Source organism: Mustela erminea, chromosome 2 (assembly GCF_009829155.1).
Source record: "Mustela erminea isolate mMusErm1 chromosome 2, mMusErm1.Pri, whole genome shotgun sequence".
NCBI lineage: Eukaryota > Metazoa > Chordata > Mammalia > Carnivora > Mustelidae > Mustela > Mustela erminea.
In genome coordinates, this window is record NC_045615.1 from 130,147,218 (window position 1) to 130,163,483 (window position 16,266).

General features: G+C 39.3%; 2 protein-coding genes across 2 annotated transcripts in view; one reads left to right on the plus strand and one right to left on the minus strand.

The window, feature by feature from the left end:
* RFC1 (replication factor C subunit 1) overlaps positions 1-9,508 on the minus strand; it is a 77,776-nt gene extending 68,268 nt beyond the window's left edge. Inside the window, exon 1 of the mRNA XM_032334111.1 lies at positions 9,380-9,508. Within this exon, the coding sequence (XP_032190002.1) occupies positions 9,380-9,382 (3 nt within the window). The 5' untranslated portion in view covers positions 9,383-9,508. The remainder of the gene's footprint in view (positions 1-9,379) is intronic.
* A 637-nt stretch (positions 9,509-10,145) lies between these two features.
* KLB (klotho beta) overlaps positions 10,146-16,266 on the plus strand; it is a 62,717-nt gene continuing 56,596 nt past the window's right edge. Inside the window, exon 1 of the mRNA XM_032334112.1 lies at positions 10,146-10,223. The gene's annotated coding sequence lies outside the window, so the exon portion shown is untranslated. The remainder of the gene's footprint in view (positions 10,224-16,266) is intronic.

Consider the following 16,266-nt stretch of genomic DNA (forward strand, 5'->3'; position numbering starts at 1 on the left):
AAATTTCCTGAGTAAGATACCAGTGAGTAAAAAAAAGTATGGTCTAAAAAATTTTTTTAAATAATAACAGGTCTGGGGCACCTGGGTGGCTCAGTGGATTAAAGCCTCTGCCTTCGGCTCAGGTCATGATCCCAGGGTCCTGGGATCGAGCCCTACATCGGGCTCTCTGCTCGGCGGGGAGCCTGCTTCCCTCTCTCTCCCTGCCTGCCTCTCTGCCTACTTGTGATCTCTGTCAAATAAATAAATAAATAAAGTCTTTTAAATAAATAAATAAATAAATAAATCACAACAGGTTCTACCCAGGAAGAATTTTAAGAACCTGCATCACCTTCCTTCCTTCCTTTTTTTCATTCATTCATTCACTCACTCACTCATTCATTCATTCATTCTTTCTTTCAACAAGTACTCATTAAGAGCCTTCCATGAGCCAAGAACTATTCTTGGTGTTTGGAATAAACGAAACAGACAAAAGTCTCTGTTCTTGTGGAACTTTCATTCTACTGTCTGCTCTGGGTCTTTCTGTCTTTGGGCTGGAGGGTGGGGAATGTAACACAGGAAACGGCAGACAAAATAAAGCACAGAAAGGGAATAGAAATGGAGAACATCCGATTAGGGGAAACATCTGCCTCTCCTACTTGCTCTGGAATCAACTTAGTTTACCCAAGAGGTCGCTTGCTCCCAAGACAGCGAAAAAACACATTTCCATTCTTAGCTGTGTTGACAAAGATGTATAAAATTCTGAAGCCATAGTATGTGTATCATATGAGCCTAAGACTACACGTATCACATGAAGCACTGGGTGCAGTGCATAAACAATGAATGCTGGAACACTGAAAAAAAAATTTATATTAAATTAAATATATATAGATATAGATATATACACAAAATATTAAAAAAAATTTTTTTAAACTGTATCACAAAATATTTTCAAATATACCTGATCCAAAAATACTAACACTGGCAAAATTAAACAGAAAATGGAAACTAATAATTTGGGTTTTTTAAAAATTAAGGTCTTCAAACCTGCATAATTGAAATAACTGAAACATTTAAAACTCTTTATGCCTGATCTGATGGTTTATTTTTATATTTTGACATTTTCACCAAGGTTAATGTAGTCTGATTACAGTTTTTATTCATCCAGAAGTCAATTTCTTACAACTGACTTCTAGTCTAAAAAAGCAAATTTAACCTACTTGAATGAACATTGAAATTAAGTTCAAATCAAAAACAGAACTACGTGGGCACCCGGGTGGCTCAGTGGGTTAGGCCACTGCCTTTGGCATAGGTCATGATCTCAGGGTTCTGGGATCGAGCCCCACATCGGGCTCTCTGCTCAGCAGGGAGACTGCTTCCCTTCCTCTCTCTCTGCCTGCCTCTCTGCCTACTTGTACTCTCTGTCTGTCAAATAAATAAATAAAATCTTAAAAAAAAAAACAAAAACAGAACTACCAACCTGCATGTCCACTGACAGATGAATATACAAGAATGTGGTGTACACACACACACACACACAGAGGAATATTACTCCGCCATGAAAACGAATGACAGATTTGTCATTTGTGACAACATGGAGTGTCATACTAAGTGAAATAAGTCAGACAGAGAGACCAATACATAATTTCACTTACATGTGGCATATTAAAAAAAAAAAAAAAAAAAGTCTAAAAAGACCATAAACACAGAGAAGTGGTGATTGCCAGAAGGGAGAGGGTTCAGGGGATGGCTGAAGGAAAGTGGGAGATACTGCTTCCAATTATGGAATGAATAAGTGTCACAGCGATGAAAGGTACAGCATAGACAATATAGTCAATGGTATTGTCATAGTGTTTTATGGTGACATACAATGGCTACCACACTTGTGAGCACGGCATAAAGTACAGAGTTGTTAATCCACTATGTTGCATGCCTTAAACAAATGTAACAATGTGTGTCACCTATACTTCCATTTTTAAAATACATATTTTTTTAAAAAAGGAAAACAGACCTATCACATAATAAATGCTGCATTTCTCTAGGCTATATTATACATTGTCATTAAATGTTCAATAAATTAGATACAAAGTAGAAAGGGCTAGAGATGTTTGGATACCCGTAAATTTTATTCTAGCTGACTTCTCTTTTATTAGATACACAAAGTTTATTTATACTTCTTCATTCACCAAATACTTATGAAAATGTACCATGTGCCAGGCACCATACAGTTCTCTATCCTTGTGGCCCCAATCCTTGCAGAACTTACATGCTAGTATAAGAAGCTGTCAGTAACAGGTTGACTATCTATTGATATCTAAAATATGTGCCAAGGAAGGGCGCCTGGGTGGCTCAGTGGGTTAAAATATGTGCCAAGGAAACATTAAACATACGAGGGGTTTTTTTGTGCTTTTGTGGATCTGACAAAAGCTATGAATATTTAAAAAAAAAAAGCTATGAATATTTTCCATAGAAATATGCAAAAACACACTATAATACAAAAATATGTAAGGTCTTTACATTCCTCGCACAGAGCTCCTAAAACTCTTGGAATTTGCTAAGTGACAGGAGCATCCTGTTATTTACAATCCACCCTCTGGATCACATCTAAAGTTATGCTAATGAGGCAAATGAGAATGGGGACTGGTCACTAGAAAGGCCCAGAATGGGAACTCTCCACACCATCCCTAGGTGTACAGGGAGAAGAGGAAGGTTTGAAGACTGGGTTATAAAAACTCATGAACAAGCAAGGTCTGATGTTCGAAGAGCTTCTGGGCTGGTGAACACATCAAGTTGCTCGGAGGGTGGTGTACCCAAACATGGCACAGAAGCTCTGTGTCCCCCAACCTCCCATATCTTGCCTTGTGGATCTTTGCCATCCATTTGGCTGTTCCTGAATTGTGTCCTTATGAAAAACTGGTAAATATTAAGTAAAGTGTTTTTCAAGTTCTGTGAGCCATCCTAGCAAATTATCACATCTGAGGAGCAGATCCTGAACAGCCAATCTAGAGCTAGTCCATCAGTATAGGTGGCTCACGACTTGCACTTGGCTTCTGAAGTGGAAGCAGTCAATGGGACGGAGCCCCTTAACTTGTGCAGTCTGCACTAACTCTGAACAGTGTCAGAACTGAACTGAACTGTAGGATATCCAGTTGGTGTCAACAGAACTAGAGAACTGACGGGTGTCAGAAAACATCCCTCCCCCCACCAAACCACACACACACACACACACACACACACACATAAAACTGCACGTAATCTAAAATGCAGGGTTGGGGCACCTGGATGTCTTAGTCAGCTGAGTGGTCAGCTCTTGATTTTGGCTGACTCTTGATTTTAGCTCAGGTCATGATCTCAGGATCCCGGGATCACACCCTATATCAGGCTTCAAACTCAGCGGGGAGTTTGCTATAGGGTTCTCTCTCCCTCTGCCCCCCCAACACCTGCTCAATCACTCAATCACTCCCTCTCTCTCAATAAATAAATAAATCCTTTTTTTTAATGCAGGGTCTTCACCTGAAACCTATTAATGGTTCCCCATGAACCTGAAATTAAAAACTTCTGATTCACGTATACTGTGCAAGCTAACACATCCATCTCAACCTCAGTACCACCTATATATACACTGAACCTTCTAAGTCTTGTGTCTCCATCCCTCCACATAGCCAATAGTCTACCAGATACAGCTCTGCCCAAATGTCCCAAAGATGCCTCTAACTCATAAACTCCAAAACCAAGCTCATATTCCTCTGGGAGTTGCTTTTCTTCTTTTATTCCTCACCTCAATGCACAGCACCACCATTTGCCCAAAACAGAAAAAGGGACACTGTTTTTCCTCCTCAATCTGACTCTCCACCTATTCATCCCACCTACCCTATCTCCCAAATACTGCTGTCCCCTTCCCTCTATTTCTACTGCCAATGCCCAGATTCAAGGCTTCATTTATTTATTTAATAAACAGGACTTGCTCTGTGCCAGGCAATAATTTAGGCACTTTAAAAATATTGACTCATTTAATCCTCATAACAACGCTATGACGTTTTTTAACTTCAAGTCACAGATGAAAAAACTGAGAATGCTAAAAAGATGTTCTCTAGTAAAAGTTTTGACACTTAAGATGCTCTTAAATGTAAGCAAAAAAAGACTTCTTGTATTTTCTACCTTAAGGTGTAACTAACAATTCCACAAATCTATTAGAGAAAAGCATCATCTAGCAGGCAGCCCAAATGCTATTTTAATATACAGTCAAGACAAAGTACCAAACTTTGCCAAGTACTCAAAAAACAAACAAACAAACAAAAATCATGCATTTATAGTCTTTTGCTTATATCGAGAAGTTTCTAACTTGGTTGGTTATAAATCTATTAGTAGAAATGAAAAAAAAAATTTTTTTGGCAATAAACACTCCTAAACCCACAGAAAAGTAAACTTTCATAATGACCTTTAGTTTTAAAAGGTCAATGTACAGAAGCTGCTATATGGTTACTCTGAAGTATAACCAAAAACTTCTAATTACTTATTTCCAGTGCTGATGAGCTCAACCAAAAAACAAGTCATATTTGTCTATCAAAAATGCAAAAAAAAAAAAAAAAGCAAATTAAGTCACTTTGTTCACTTATCTTTGGAGGGTACATGACTTTATGCAAAATAAATACTGCAGTACTCTGTAGTTGCGAAAATATTATATCTTGACTTCACTTCTCTACTCTGAAAGTAACAAAGAAATACAAATATTTTATTAATATTTTTAAACCACCCACCAAATCCACAAACAGAAACCGGTTATCATTACAGAATGCACAAAATCTGTCCAAATGTAAGAATCCTTTATCCTGGGCACCTGGGTGGCTCAGTGGGTTAAGCTGCTGCCTTTGGCTCGGGTCATTATCTCAGAGTCCTGGGATCGAGTCCCACATGGGGCTCTCTGCTCAGCAGGGAGCCTGCTTCCCTCTCTCTCTCTCTGCCTGCCCCTCTGCCTACTTGTCATCTCACTATGTCAAATAAATAAATAAAATCTTAAAAAAATCTTTTACCCTGAAAAACACTAAAATACAAAATTATATATCTGACTAATATACACAATGATTTAACTGGTAGCAACACAGCAGAAACAAATTATGAAATAAACTTAAAGTATTTAAAACTACATGAAGGCCTTATACTTTGAAAGTAAAGTTAGTGGTTAGGATGCTTTCCCCTGAGATCAGGAAAAAGACACGACAGTTCCTATCACTTCTATTCAATCCTGTGGAGGTTCCAGCAAAAGCATTTAGGGAAAAAAAAAAAAAAGAGAGAGAGAGAGAGAGAGAGAAAAGGCACCTAGATTGGACAGGATAAAGTAAAGCTATCTCTATCTACAGATGAAATGATCTCATATAGAAAAAATCCTAAGGAATCCACTAAAAAACTATCAGAACTACTAAATGAGTTCAGCAGGATTGCAGGATACAAGATCAATATATAAAAGGGCACCTGGGTGGCTCACTGGGTTAAAGCCTATGCTTTCGGCTCAGGTCATGATCTCAGGGTCCTGGGATCGAGCCCCTCATCGGGCTCTCTGCTCAGCAGGGAGCCTGCTTCCCTTCCTCTCTCTCTGCCTGCCTCTCTGCCTACTTGTGACCTGTCAAATAAATAAATAAAATCTTAAAAAATATATATGTGTGTGTGTGTGTGTGTGTGTGTGTGTGTGTATATGTATGTCAGTTGTATTTCCTCACTCTTCCAATGAATAATCCAAAATTGAAATTTAGAAAATTGTTTCATTTACTGTGTCATCAAAAAGAAAAAAATACTTGGAAATAAACTCAATAAAATTGTGAAACCCATACTCTGAAAACTCTAAACATTATTTAAAGAAACTGAAGACCTAAACAAATGGAAAGATAGCCCATGTTCATGGATCAGAAGACCTCCTACCGTTCAGATGGCAATACTTCCCAAGACGATCTACAGATTCAACATGATTACTGTCAAAATCCCAGCTGGCTTCTTTGCCAATTCTAAAATTCATGTGGAAATTCAAGGGACCCAGAACACAAAACAATTGTGGGAAAAATAACAAGAGTTGAAGGACTAATACTTCCTGATTTCAAAACTTACAATAAAGCCAGAGTTGGAGGGTGGGGGACACCTTACCACAAAACTACAGTAATAAAGATGTATTATTGGCCTTAAGATAAATAGGGGGAAAAGAATGCAGAATCCATGGAGTGGGGGGACCCTCACACTTAGAGTTAATTGATTTCTGACAAGGGATATAAGATAACTGAATGAGAAAAGAAGAGTCTACAAATGGTGCAGGAACAACTGAATATCCCCATGCAAAAGAATAAACTTGAACCCCCTACTTCATACCCTAAACAAAAATTAACTCAAAATGTCTCAAAGTTAAATATAAAAAGTGAAAGTCTTAGGCATAAGTCCTCAAGACCTTGGATTAAGCAATGGTTTCTTAGATATAATAGCAAAAACTCTGAGAAGTGATGACTGAAGCTTGAATGATGAGAAAAAGGTAGATATGCAAGGTAGGATCTGAACAAGGAGAGAAAACAGCAAGAACAAAAGCTGGGACAGAACCAGTATAATATACTCGAAACAACAACAACAAAAAACCCAGAAAGATAAGAGAAGTAGGCAGGGGCCTTAGAGGGCAACTACTAACTAGTATATATGGCAAAGGTACATTTTAATAGGGTGACAGCACTACTCTATGGGGAGCATTCAAATATGATTCACATATTCACAGTATGAAAGGTATTCCCTAGAATGGGGCATGAAGCAGCTCAGATGTACTTAGACTTGACAGCCCTTCAAACAGGCTGTCCTCTAGGTCTCATGTGTGTTTAATTCTTTTATGCATATTTTCAATAAATTATACCAGCCATGAATTATGTATGCTTACGACTTTAAAATGGCAGCTCAGGTTTTATTCACATTTTGAGCAAATAATTAAATTTTATAGCAATCCAAATTGTTTACGTGGTTTCTTTCTTAATCTTTTTACTTTTAATTTTGTTTCAATTCCTTTAATAGACTTTATGTTCACATGGTTCAAAATTCAAGAGTAAAAAGTCTCCCTCCCATCCTGCCTCTTCCTCCCATCTTTGGAGGCAACAAATGTTATCAGTTAGCTCCCTGTGTATCCTTCCAGACTTCAAGCAAATATGTATATATTCTTTTCTCTCTTTCTCTACATAAAGTGAAACGTACTTTACATACTGTCCTATAACTTCGTTTTCACTGAATTATCTTGACATTTGTTTTATATTAAGGAAAAAAGTTTTCTCTTTTTTAATGCCTGCAGAGTATTCCATTTTGTGGATACAGTATTTTACTTCTGTTTAATAATTTCAATTAGAAAATATTTGAGAAAAATAAAATATAGCTCCTAAGGCAAAAGTTGTTAACATCTATGGAAGGGCTACAGAAGATATGCAAATCCTCTTAAATGCTATGTACATGCCCACTTCTGTGGGCAGAAAATTTGCATACCACTCATCACATTATCAAAGATAACTGACCCAAAGAACTACTGTACTACAATATAACTTGTGCACAGATGTTCAATAAACCTATGCTGAACAGAATTTTAGTCTGGGGTCTGGCTAAATTTTGTACTAGAGACAGAAAGACCAAATTAAATACCAATATAATCAAAAAACCTCATCTATTTTATAGAACCTCTTCCCTTTAACAAACAGCAAAACTGACCCATCTGACTTCTACTTCTTTTCCAAGAAGAGCTTTATTTTTCATCTGCATTGTGAACAACAATACTAGGATAGAAAAGAATCAAAATTTAAAGTATCTGCGTGATCAAAAGTTGACTATACAAGACGTGAAAATTTTTCACCATAACTGACATCAGAGTCATCTAAGATGTCCCTTAAAACTATGTAACATTCCACAGAGTCCCTCCTACGAAAACTAGATCATTGGTAGTCACATAGTAGTATAAAACCTCACATGCCAGATTCCACAATAGCAGCTTTACCTATATTATCCTGTTTAATACTCAAGACAATCACTTAAGGCAACTATACTTCGCCCCTTCTTACAGTTAAGAAAAACACAGGCTTTAAAAAGTTAAAGTTAAGGTATTTATTTAAACCACATAAAAACCACCACCACTTAACTACTAAATGGCAGAGCAAGGCTAAATCACTGCCTCACTCTTACGTTCAATACTCCAAACCTCATCAACTTTCCACAATACCATACTGCCTTAAGTACAAAATGTAATTACCATTTTAGGGCAGTGTAATATAGTGGTCAAGAATTCTAGTTCAACCATTTATTAGTTGTATGACAAGCTGTTTAAACTCTAAAAGGTTCCTCTACCATCTGTAAAACTAGACTGCTGTGAGGTTTAAATGAGAAAAGGTATATAAAACCAACAGCTCACATACTGGTATCTGGTACAAGGTGGCTACTATTTTATCCTTCTTTGAGAAAAAACACAAAGGGCTGCAAGGTTTCCCAATTTGGCATAAAAATTTTCCCTCCAGAACGCTGGCATTGTGACAACTAAGCTAAAAAAAAAAAAAAAAAAAAGGCTTAAAAAACCTGCCTGATGATGATGTAGATTCTGGCTTAATGGAATATCATAAATTGTCCTTTAAATATTTCAAATGCATACTTGTATCTATTGCCACACAAGCATGAAAGTCTGTTTGGATGGCTGCATAATCACTTCACTCTCAATTCACATGCTTTATGCAGAATTATACACAGATGCCTTTTTTAAAGATTATTTTTAACATCAGGTGATAAGCGATGACAGCTGTCAAATATACTACATCTGTGTTTAATCTCCTGTGTTTCTGGTGTGTGTGTGTGTGTTTTCCTGGTAAACCGTGTCATCCCTTTAACTTCTATGAACTCCTTTAAACGAAACAGAGCATCCTCCTTATACCCTCGGTCTCCAAACGGTTACGTGATGAGCTTTTCATGGCGCTACTAATGACGAAAGTTGAAGGCCTGAGACAACTTACTCCTAAGAAGGCAAAGTTCGTTACATTTTTCTCGGCTTTGAACCAAAGGTTGAAATCAATGCTCTAGGTAGCTCTGGGGTAACGCCTAACAGGAAAACAACTTTATCGCTAAGCCCCCAAATCACCTTCTTTACTCCCTTCCTTTCTCCCTTCCCCCCATGAGCGAAAAAATGTGAAACTCCTGCGCAGCACCAAAAGCCCTGCGCGCAGCCCGCCCGCCAGAGCTGAAACCCCGTGGTCCCAGGAAAGCCGTGCGACCGGTGCCGCATTGGGGGCCCCTTCTGTGCCTCTGCTCCGCTTGGAAGCCCCGCACCGCCATCCTCCTCCACCCTCCACACCAAAAGTGCCCGGTCCACACCCAGCCTGCAAACTCTCCCAAGCCCCCGAGCTGCACAGCCTCCCCCGGGGCTCACCATCGCAGCCCACCGACTCAGGCGCGGGCGGGCAGGCCTGTCCGCTGGGAAATCCGTTACCGGGACTCAGGATCCATTCGCGCCAACAACTTCTCCCGCGAAGTGGAAGGAGGTGGGGGCCCGCGGCGCCCTGTGATGACGTCAGAAGGCGCGCAGCCAAACGGGCCCCGGCGGGAGGCGGGAGGTGCGACGTCGGCCCAGGTGACGCCCCGCAGGCCCGGGGGCCGCGGGCATCGCGAGGAGCCGCGGAAGCGTGGCCCGCGCGCCGCTTCGCTCCGTGAGTTTTTGGTGGGGGCGCTCAAGCGGAGGTTCCGTTACTCCGCCGAGGCGGGCCGACCGGCTTCCTCCGGTAACACGAGAGAACGTTGCAGTGCCGTGAACTTCAAGGGTTCTGACCACCCCCCGCGCGGTGAAAATACACGTTCCAGATGTACGCTTCGCATCTTACATTAATTTTTTTCTCATGTTACTGTAAAATATCAATTGTTTAACAACAGTTTCACCGAAGATCATTTACCTTGATGTAATGTTTGACCCGCCGTATTGGGGTTTTTTGCCCCCGAAGTGAAGACCCGCTGTTTGAAAACCAGGCTACTGGGAGGCAATTTTATATTGTGTAATTGGAGAACAGAAAAGACTTTGGTAAAAATCGTCTAGTCACCAACACCCACTCTATTTCAGAAGTGAAAAATACAAGGCCCAAAGAAGCTGAGGGGTCCAGGCTAGGAATCCAGGCCTCTAAATTCCCCAACCTGCACGAAGTTCCTCAGCCGTGGTGCGTGGGAGGCCAAGTCATAACCAGGATGTATCGCAAGAGACGAACAATGATCCCAAAAGCTTTGGGGTAAACAAGTTTCATATTAATAGATAAGCTGCTGAATTGTGGGATAGAATGAGACATTTGCGTACAATTTTAAGAGAAAACATGAGACCCTAAGGTCTCATGAGAAGGAGTTTAGTGGGGAGAGCAGTATCTCCAGCTTCGGCCCTAAATGCTTACCCCCCCGCCCCCACCACCACCACCCTCTCCTTTTTAGGTCTTGCATTTTATCACACCAGTATCTCTACAATGAAAGCAAAGCCTTCTGGAGAGGCAAACCATGGAGAGCTTGTATTTTTTAAGTGCCCAGTGTAATACTGCCTGGCACGCAGATACGGACTATCCTAGTTCAGCTCATAACCACAGTGACACTGGGCTACTATCATTATCCCCAATTTACAATTTAATAGATAAGCTGCTTAACTGTTACTCATGACCGCGCCTCATTGCATTGGACATCCTGTAGCCGGTCTGGTAGGGTTCCCAGCTCCACCACATGCTAATTGTGCGTCCATGGGCAAGTTACTAAGCTGCAATGCCCTCCTCCTTAAAATAAGGATAATAGTAGTACTTCATAGGGTGGTTATAGAACATTGTTTCTGGCACATCAAATAATACTTTTTTAAGTCCACTGTGATGATGATGATGATGATGATGATGATGATGATTACCAAGGCTGGGTATTATCAAGGGAGATAGTTCTAAAAATGAACTTATGCACACTATAAATTTTGCTTAAAGAAATACTTGAGGGGCGCCTGGGTGGCTCAGTGGTTTAAGCCGCTGCCTTCGGCTCAGGTCATGATCTCAGGGTCCTGGGATCGAGTCCCGCATCGGGCTCTCTGCTCAGCAGGGAGCCTGCTTCCCTCTCTCTCTCTCTCTCTGCCTGCCTCTCCATCTACTGTCAAATAAATAAATAAAATCTTTAAAAAAAAAAAAAAAAGAAATACTTGATAGGGGAAGAGGGGGGTCATTAGACCCTTTGAAAAATCAATACAAACTATGAACCTACTCTCCAAAAAAATGTACACAGCAGACACATCACATAAATTTTTACTTATAATCTCAGAGGATCTAAACCAATCTTCAGTGTTTATGGTGTTGTAAATAAGGTATATATTCAAAGTTTTGCATATCTTTTATATTAATTTTAACTTACATATTTTTCTTTTAGCATTTTAAGTCTTCCTTGAGTTTAGGTGAGAATTAAGTCAAAAACCTGTAACTTCCAGAAAGATACTGAATTTGTTGGACTGCTTTCTTTAGGAACATTTACTTGGAAATATTCTATCTCAGAAATGTACCAGATTAAAAATGGCTGCATATGCTTTGCTACTCCTCCCCTCATCTGAGCTAGCCTGTGTCTGATTTGACAGTTCCAGACACAAACTTTAAGAGGACTAGCAGCTCCTACCTTGCTCTGTTGGACCCCTGAGCTACCATGTAAAGCAAGAGAAGGGACTGTTTGAACCCAGGCTTACAGACATCTGCACCAGGTACCAGGCTTGTCAGTGAAACCATCTTGGACCCACCATACCAGTTGCTGGTGAAATTCTGCTAGTTTACTAAATGACCCCAATTAACACTTCAGCATAGAAAAGCCACCTAAGAGTCACCTTGGGGCACCTGGGTGGCTCAGTGGGTTAAGCCTCTGCCTTCAGCTCAGGTCATGGTCTCAGGGTCCAGGCATTGAGCCCCACCTCAGGCTCTCTCCTCAGCAGGGAGGCGACTTCCCTCTCCGTTTCTGCCTGCCTCTCTGCCTGCTTGTGATGTCTTTCTCTCAATCTGTCAAATAAATAAGTAAAATCTTTAAAAAAAAAAAAAAAGAAAGAAAGAAAGAAAAAAAAAGAAAAAAGAAAAGTCACCTAGTCAAAGCTTACCTAAATTCTCTGACAGTAGTGTGAGCATAATAAAATGATTGTTCTTTTAAGGTAGTAAGTTTTGGGGTAGTTTGTTGTGAAATGATAAATAACCAGAACAGAACCCAGAGTCTAAAGAACCCAGAGTGTAACCAAAAAATTCGCATGAACAGAATATTCAGGCTTATTTTCTCCGCTGTGGTGGTTTTTACTGATGCATCATCCAACAAATATTTATTGACATTTACTGTGTGTCAGCACTTTTTTATGTGCTTGCTGGGAACCCATGGTAAATAAGACAGGCAGTCCCAGCTTTCCTGAAGTTTATATCTTTGAGAAAAAGAGAAAAATAAATAAGTAGACAAAAATAAAGTCTGGACTTTCAGATAAGGGTAGGTGCTACACAGAAAATAAAAGAGCCTAATGAGATAGAGGCTAGCTGGAGAGGAAGGGGTGGAAGTATGGTAAATAAGTGACTTGAGGAGGAGACATTGAGCAAGTGTAAAGGCCCTGATATGGTTACGAGTTAAACATATCCAGGGAAGGGGCGCCAGGTGGCTAGGAGGGTTACGCCTCTGCCTTCGGCTCAGGTCATGATTCCAGGGTCCTGGGATCAAGCCCCATATCGGGCTCCCTGCTCAGCGGGAATGCTGCTTCTCCCTCACCCACTCGCCCTGCTTGTATTCCCTCTATTGCTGTGTCTCTCTGTCAAATAAATAAATCTTTTTTTTTTAAGATTTTATTTATTTATTTGAAGAGAGAGATCACAGGTAGACAGAGAGGCAGGCAGAGAGAGAGGAGGAAGCAGGCTCCCTGCTGAGCAGAGAGCCCGATGTGGGGCTTGATCCCAGGACCCTGAGATCATGACCTGAGCCGAAGGCAGCGGCTTAACCCACTGAGCCACCCAGGCGCCCCAATAAATAAAATCTTTAAAAAACAAACAAACAAACAAAAACCATATGCAGGGAATAGCCAGAAAGCCAGCTTTATGACCGGTACAGAATTAACAAGTGGAAGTGATAGGAGATTGATTTGGGTGAAGGTGAGGGGAGAGATCCCCCAGAGACTTAGGCCCTAGCAAGAAGTTTTATTCTAAGTGTAAGGGGAAGGCTTTATAAGATTTTAAGCCCAGAGGGTCACCTGGGTGTCTCAGTGGGTTAAGCCTCTGCCTTCCGCTCAGTTCATGATCTTGGGATCCTGGGATTGAGCCCCGCATCAGGCTCTTCGCTCTGCGGAGAGCCTGCTTCCCTCTCTCTCTCTGCCTACCTCTGCCTACTTGTGATCTCTCTCTGTCAAATGGATAAATAAAATCTTTAAAAAAAAAAAAAAAGATTTTAAACCTAGAGATTGCTATGATCCCATCATTCTTTTTTTGTTATTATTTTTATGTTCAGTTAGCCAACATATAGTATCATTTTTAGTCTTGATATTTCTTGACCAAAAAGAAAAAAAAAAGACTACTATGTGTTTTACGGCAAAATAACATACCCATTTGTTTTCCATGGCAGAGGAATCTGAGGAGTATTAAAAACATTACCAGGGGCACCTGGGTGGCTCAATGGTTAAGCATCTGCCTTTGTCTCAGGTCATGATCCCAGGGTCCTGGGATCAAGCCCCTCATTGGACTCCCTGCTCAGCGGGAAGCCTACTTCTCCCTCTCCCACTCCCCCTACTTGTGTTCCCTCTCTTGCTATGTCTTTCTCTGTCAAATAAGTAAATAAAATCTTTGAAAAAAATTACCAAATATGATTTGTTTTACTTGTCTATAGGGGAACAACGGTCTCTTATTAAATTAGTTTCTGTACAGTAACTGCATCTGGATTTTAACCCTTACTGGGCACTACTCGGTTTTAGCATCTTGTTTGAACTTGTTCCAGGCAAAAGACCAGCCTATGTGCATCATCCATCTCTGTGGCATCTCTTTGACAGTGAGAACAAAAGAATAGGTCATAACTACTTCCATGCCTCAGTATTAATTAAAAGATGCAATAATGACTTTCCAGGAAATTGAGGATACACAAAGAAGGTAACATGCTAGGGCTGTTGATTTTTCAGAGAGATACAGAAAGGTCATTTTTTGGTGATGTAAAACATTAGCTAACAAGGACTCTTGGCTTGTTTTCTTAAAAGTATATTCATCAAGTTTTCCACCACGCTCTCCTTAGTTGTTAGTTCAGTTCTTCTTTGTATAAATATTTCTCAAACCCCTGATGAATAAATAAGACTATTAAGTCATTATAGAGTGACATTGGTAAAAGATAATACAGCAATTGGATAAGCACTGAAATTTCCAGAATTAAGGGCATCTGTTAAAAGCCTAAAATATTTTTAAGTAATTAAAAAAATTTTTTTTAATTTATTTGAGAGAGAGAGCACGAGTAGGGGTAGAGGAGCAGAGGGAGAAGGACAAGCAGACTCCACAGTGAGCAGGGAGTCTGATACAGGGCTTCATCCCAGGACCCCGAGATCATGACCTGAGCTGAAGGCAGATACCCAACCAACTAAGCCACTCAGGCACCCCTTAAATATTTTTAATAATGATTTGAGAGCTAACACAAAGAAGACACATTTTTAAGAGATGTATTAAATATTGGATCTGTTACCTGATGCTCACTGGCCTTGTTTATCCTTAAAAGAAAGAGTTTCAGGGAAAACGTTGTCAACAAAGCCAGTCTTGTGAAAGTCAAGGATCTCTTTCCCTCCCCCACTTAGGAGTATATCACTAGTGAAAGAATTATTTCCATTCAATGAAGAACTCTCACCACAAAAGTTAGAATATTGACATTAACATCTTTATTGGTATGTTTCTCAACTTGTAAATAATTAAATTATGTATGTAATAATTGGCTCTTTTTCTGTAACATATATAGAGAATTAAATTGTCCTCCTGAAATGTCTAAAAACTGTGTATTAGTTAAAAAGCACCTGTTTGAATTTTGGTCATCCTTTATAATCTCATCACTACCACATGTAAGTGGAAAACAACTGTTCAATATAAATTTTCAGCATTAATACCACTGCCTTAGTTAACTTACCTGTGTGATAGAAATAACTCTTCACTTGGAGTCTCTTTAAAATCCTTTTTAGGGGCACAATAATTACATTGTCTTTCACATAGACTTTTATAAGTCAACAGAAATCAATCGAATTTTCACTGTGCAACAACAAATGTGACTTTCTGCCCTCTAGATAAATATTAGCATGTCCTGCTTTGTCAAGGTTTATTGGAACATATTCCTTATAGAAAACAGTCTGTTAGGTAGCTTATCCTTTTCTGTATTTATGATGACTGCGGATTTAGCCCTGTGACGTTGACCTTGTAATCCATTTATGAGCATAATCATTAAGTCATAATCTGTCACCATGATAGTGCACATATTCTAATTTAGGAAATTAGGCACTATGTCATTTATCTTAATTCTTGGATAATATCCAGTTAGCCTTTTTAATATGATTATGCTTTAGTAATTGAAATTATTATTAACTTGCCTGATGATTTTTATAAACTGTAATAATAAAAAGTTTTTCCCAAGTATATCAGTATCTTCACTTAAGTTAGAAGAAACATTGCATTTAAAATACCAAATTTAACAAAAAGCATATAACTTTATTGTTGACATACACATTTGGTTATATACATACTGTATCATGTGTGTATGGTGATTACATACACTGTGGATTAATTTCCTAAAATAGTCATTGGCCATTTTAAGAGTGTTTACAGACAGAGCAACAGGAATGCCAACAGCACTTTGTAGGGATAATAGATTTATGATTAGGATAATCTTTCATTCTCCAAACCCTACAACTCAAAGTAATTCCAGAATTTTTGTTTTTGTTGTTTTATAGAAACAATGTGAAGCCTAGCAAATAAAGGAAACTACCATCAGTTATTTGAAAATTGCTGCTATAGTAAGAATGGCCACATATCTGTAAATTGTAGACCTTTAAGACTCTTGAGAATCTGAGCCTCCATAATATATGCCCTGAACCCTCATTCCTATCCCAACAATGTTTGCCCTAAAAAAAAAAATGTTTTTAACCTCCATGGAAATCTCACAGATCATCTTTCTTGACATGTAATTCAAATAATATTGAATATAATCAATATGCAGAGTAGTGTATATGAGAAGTAAAAAAAAAAAATCTTAGGAATGGACACAAGTCAGAATAGAAAAACACATGAAAAGAGAATTCCAATAAGTTCA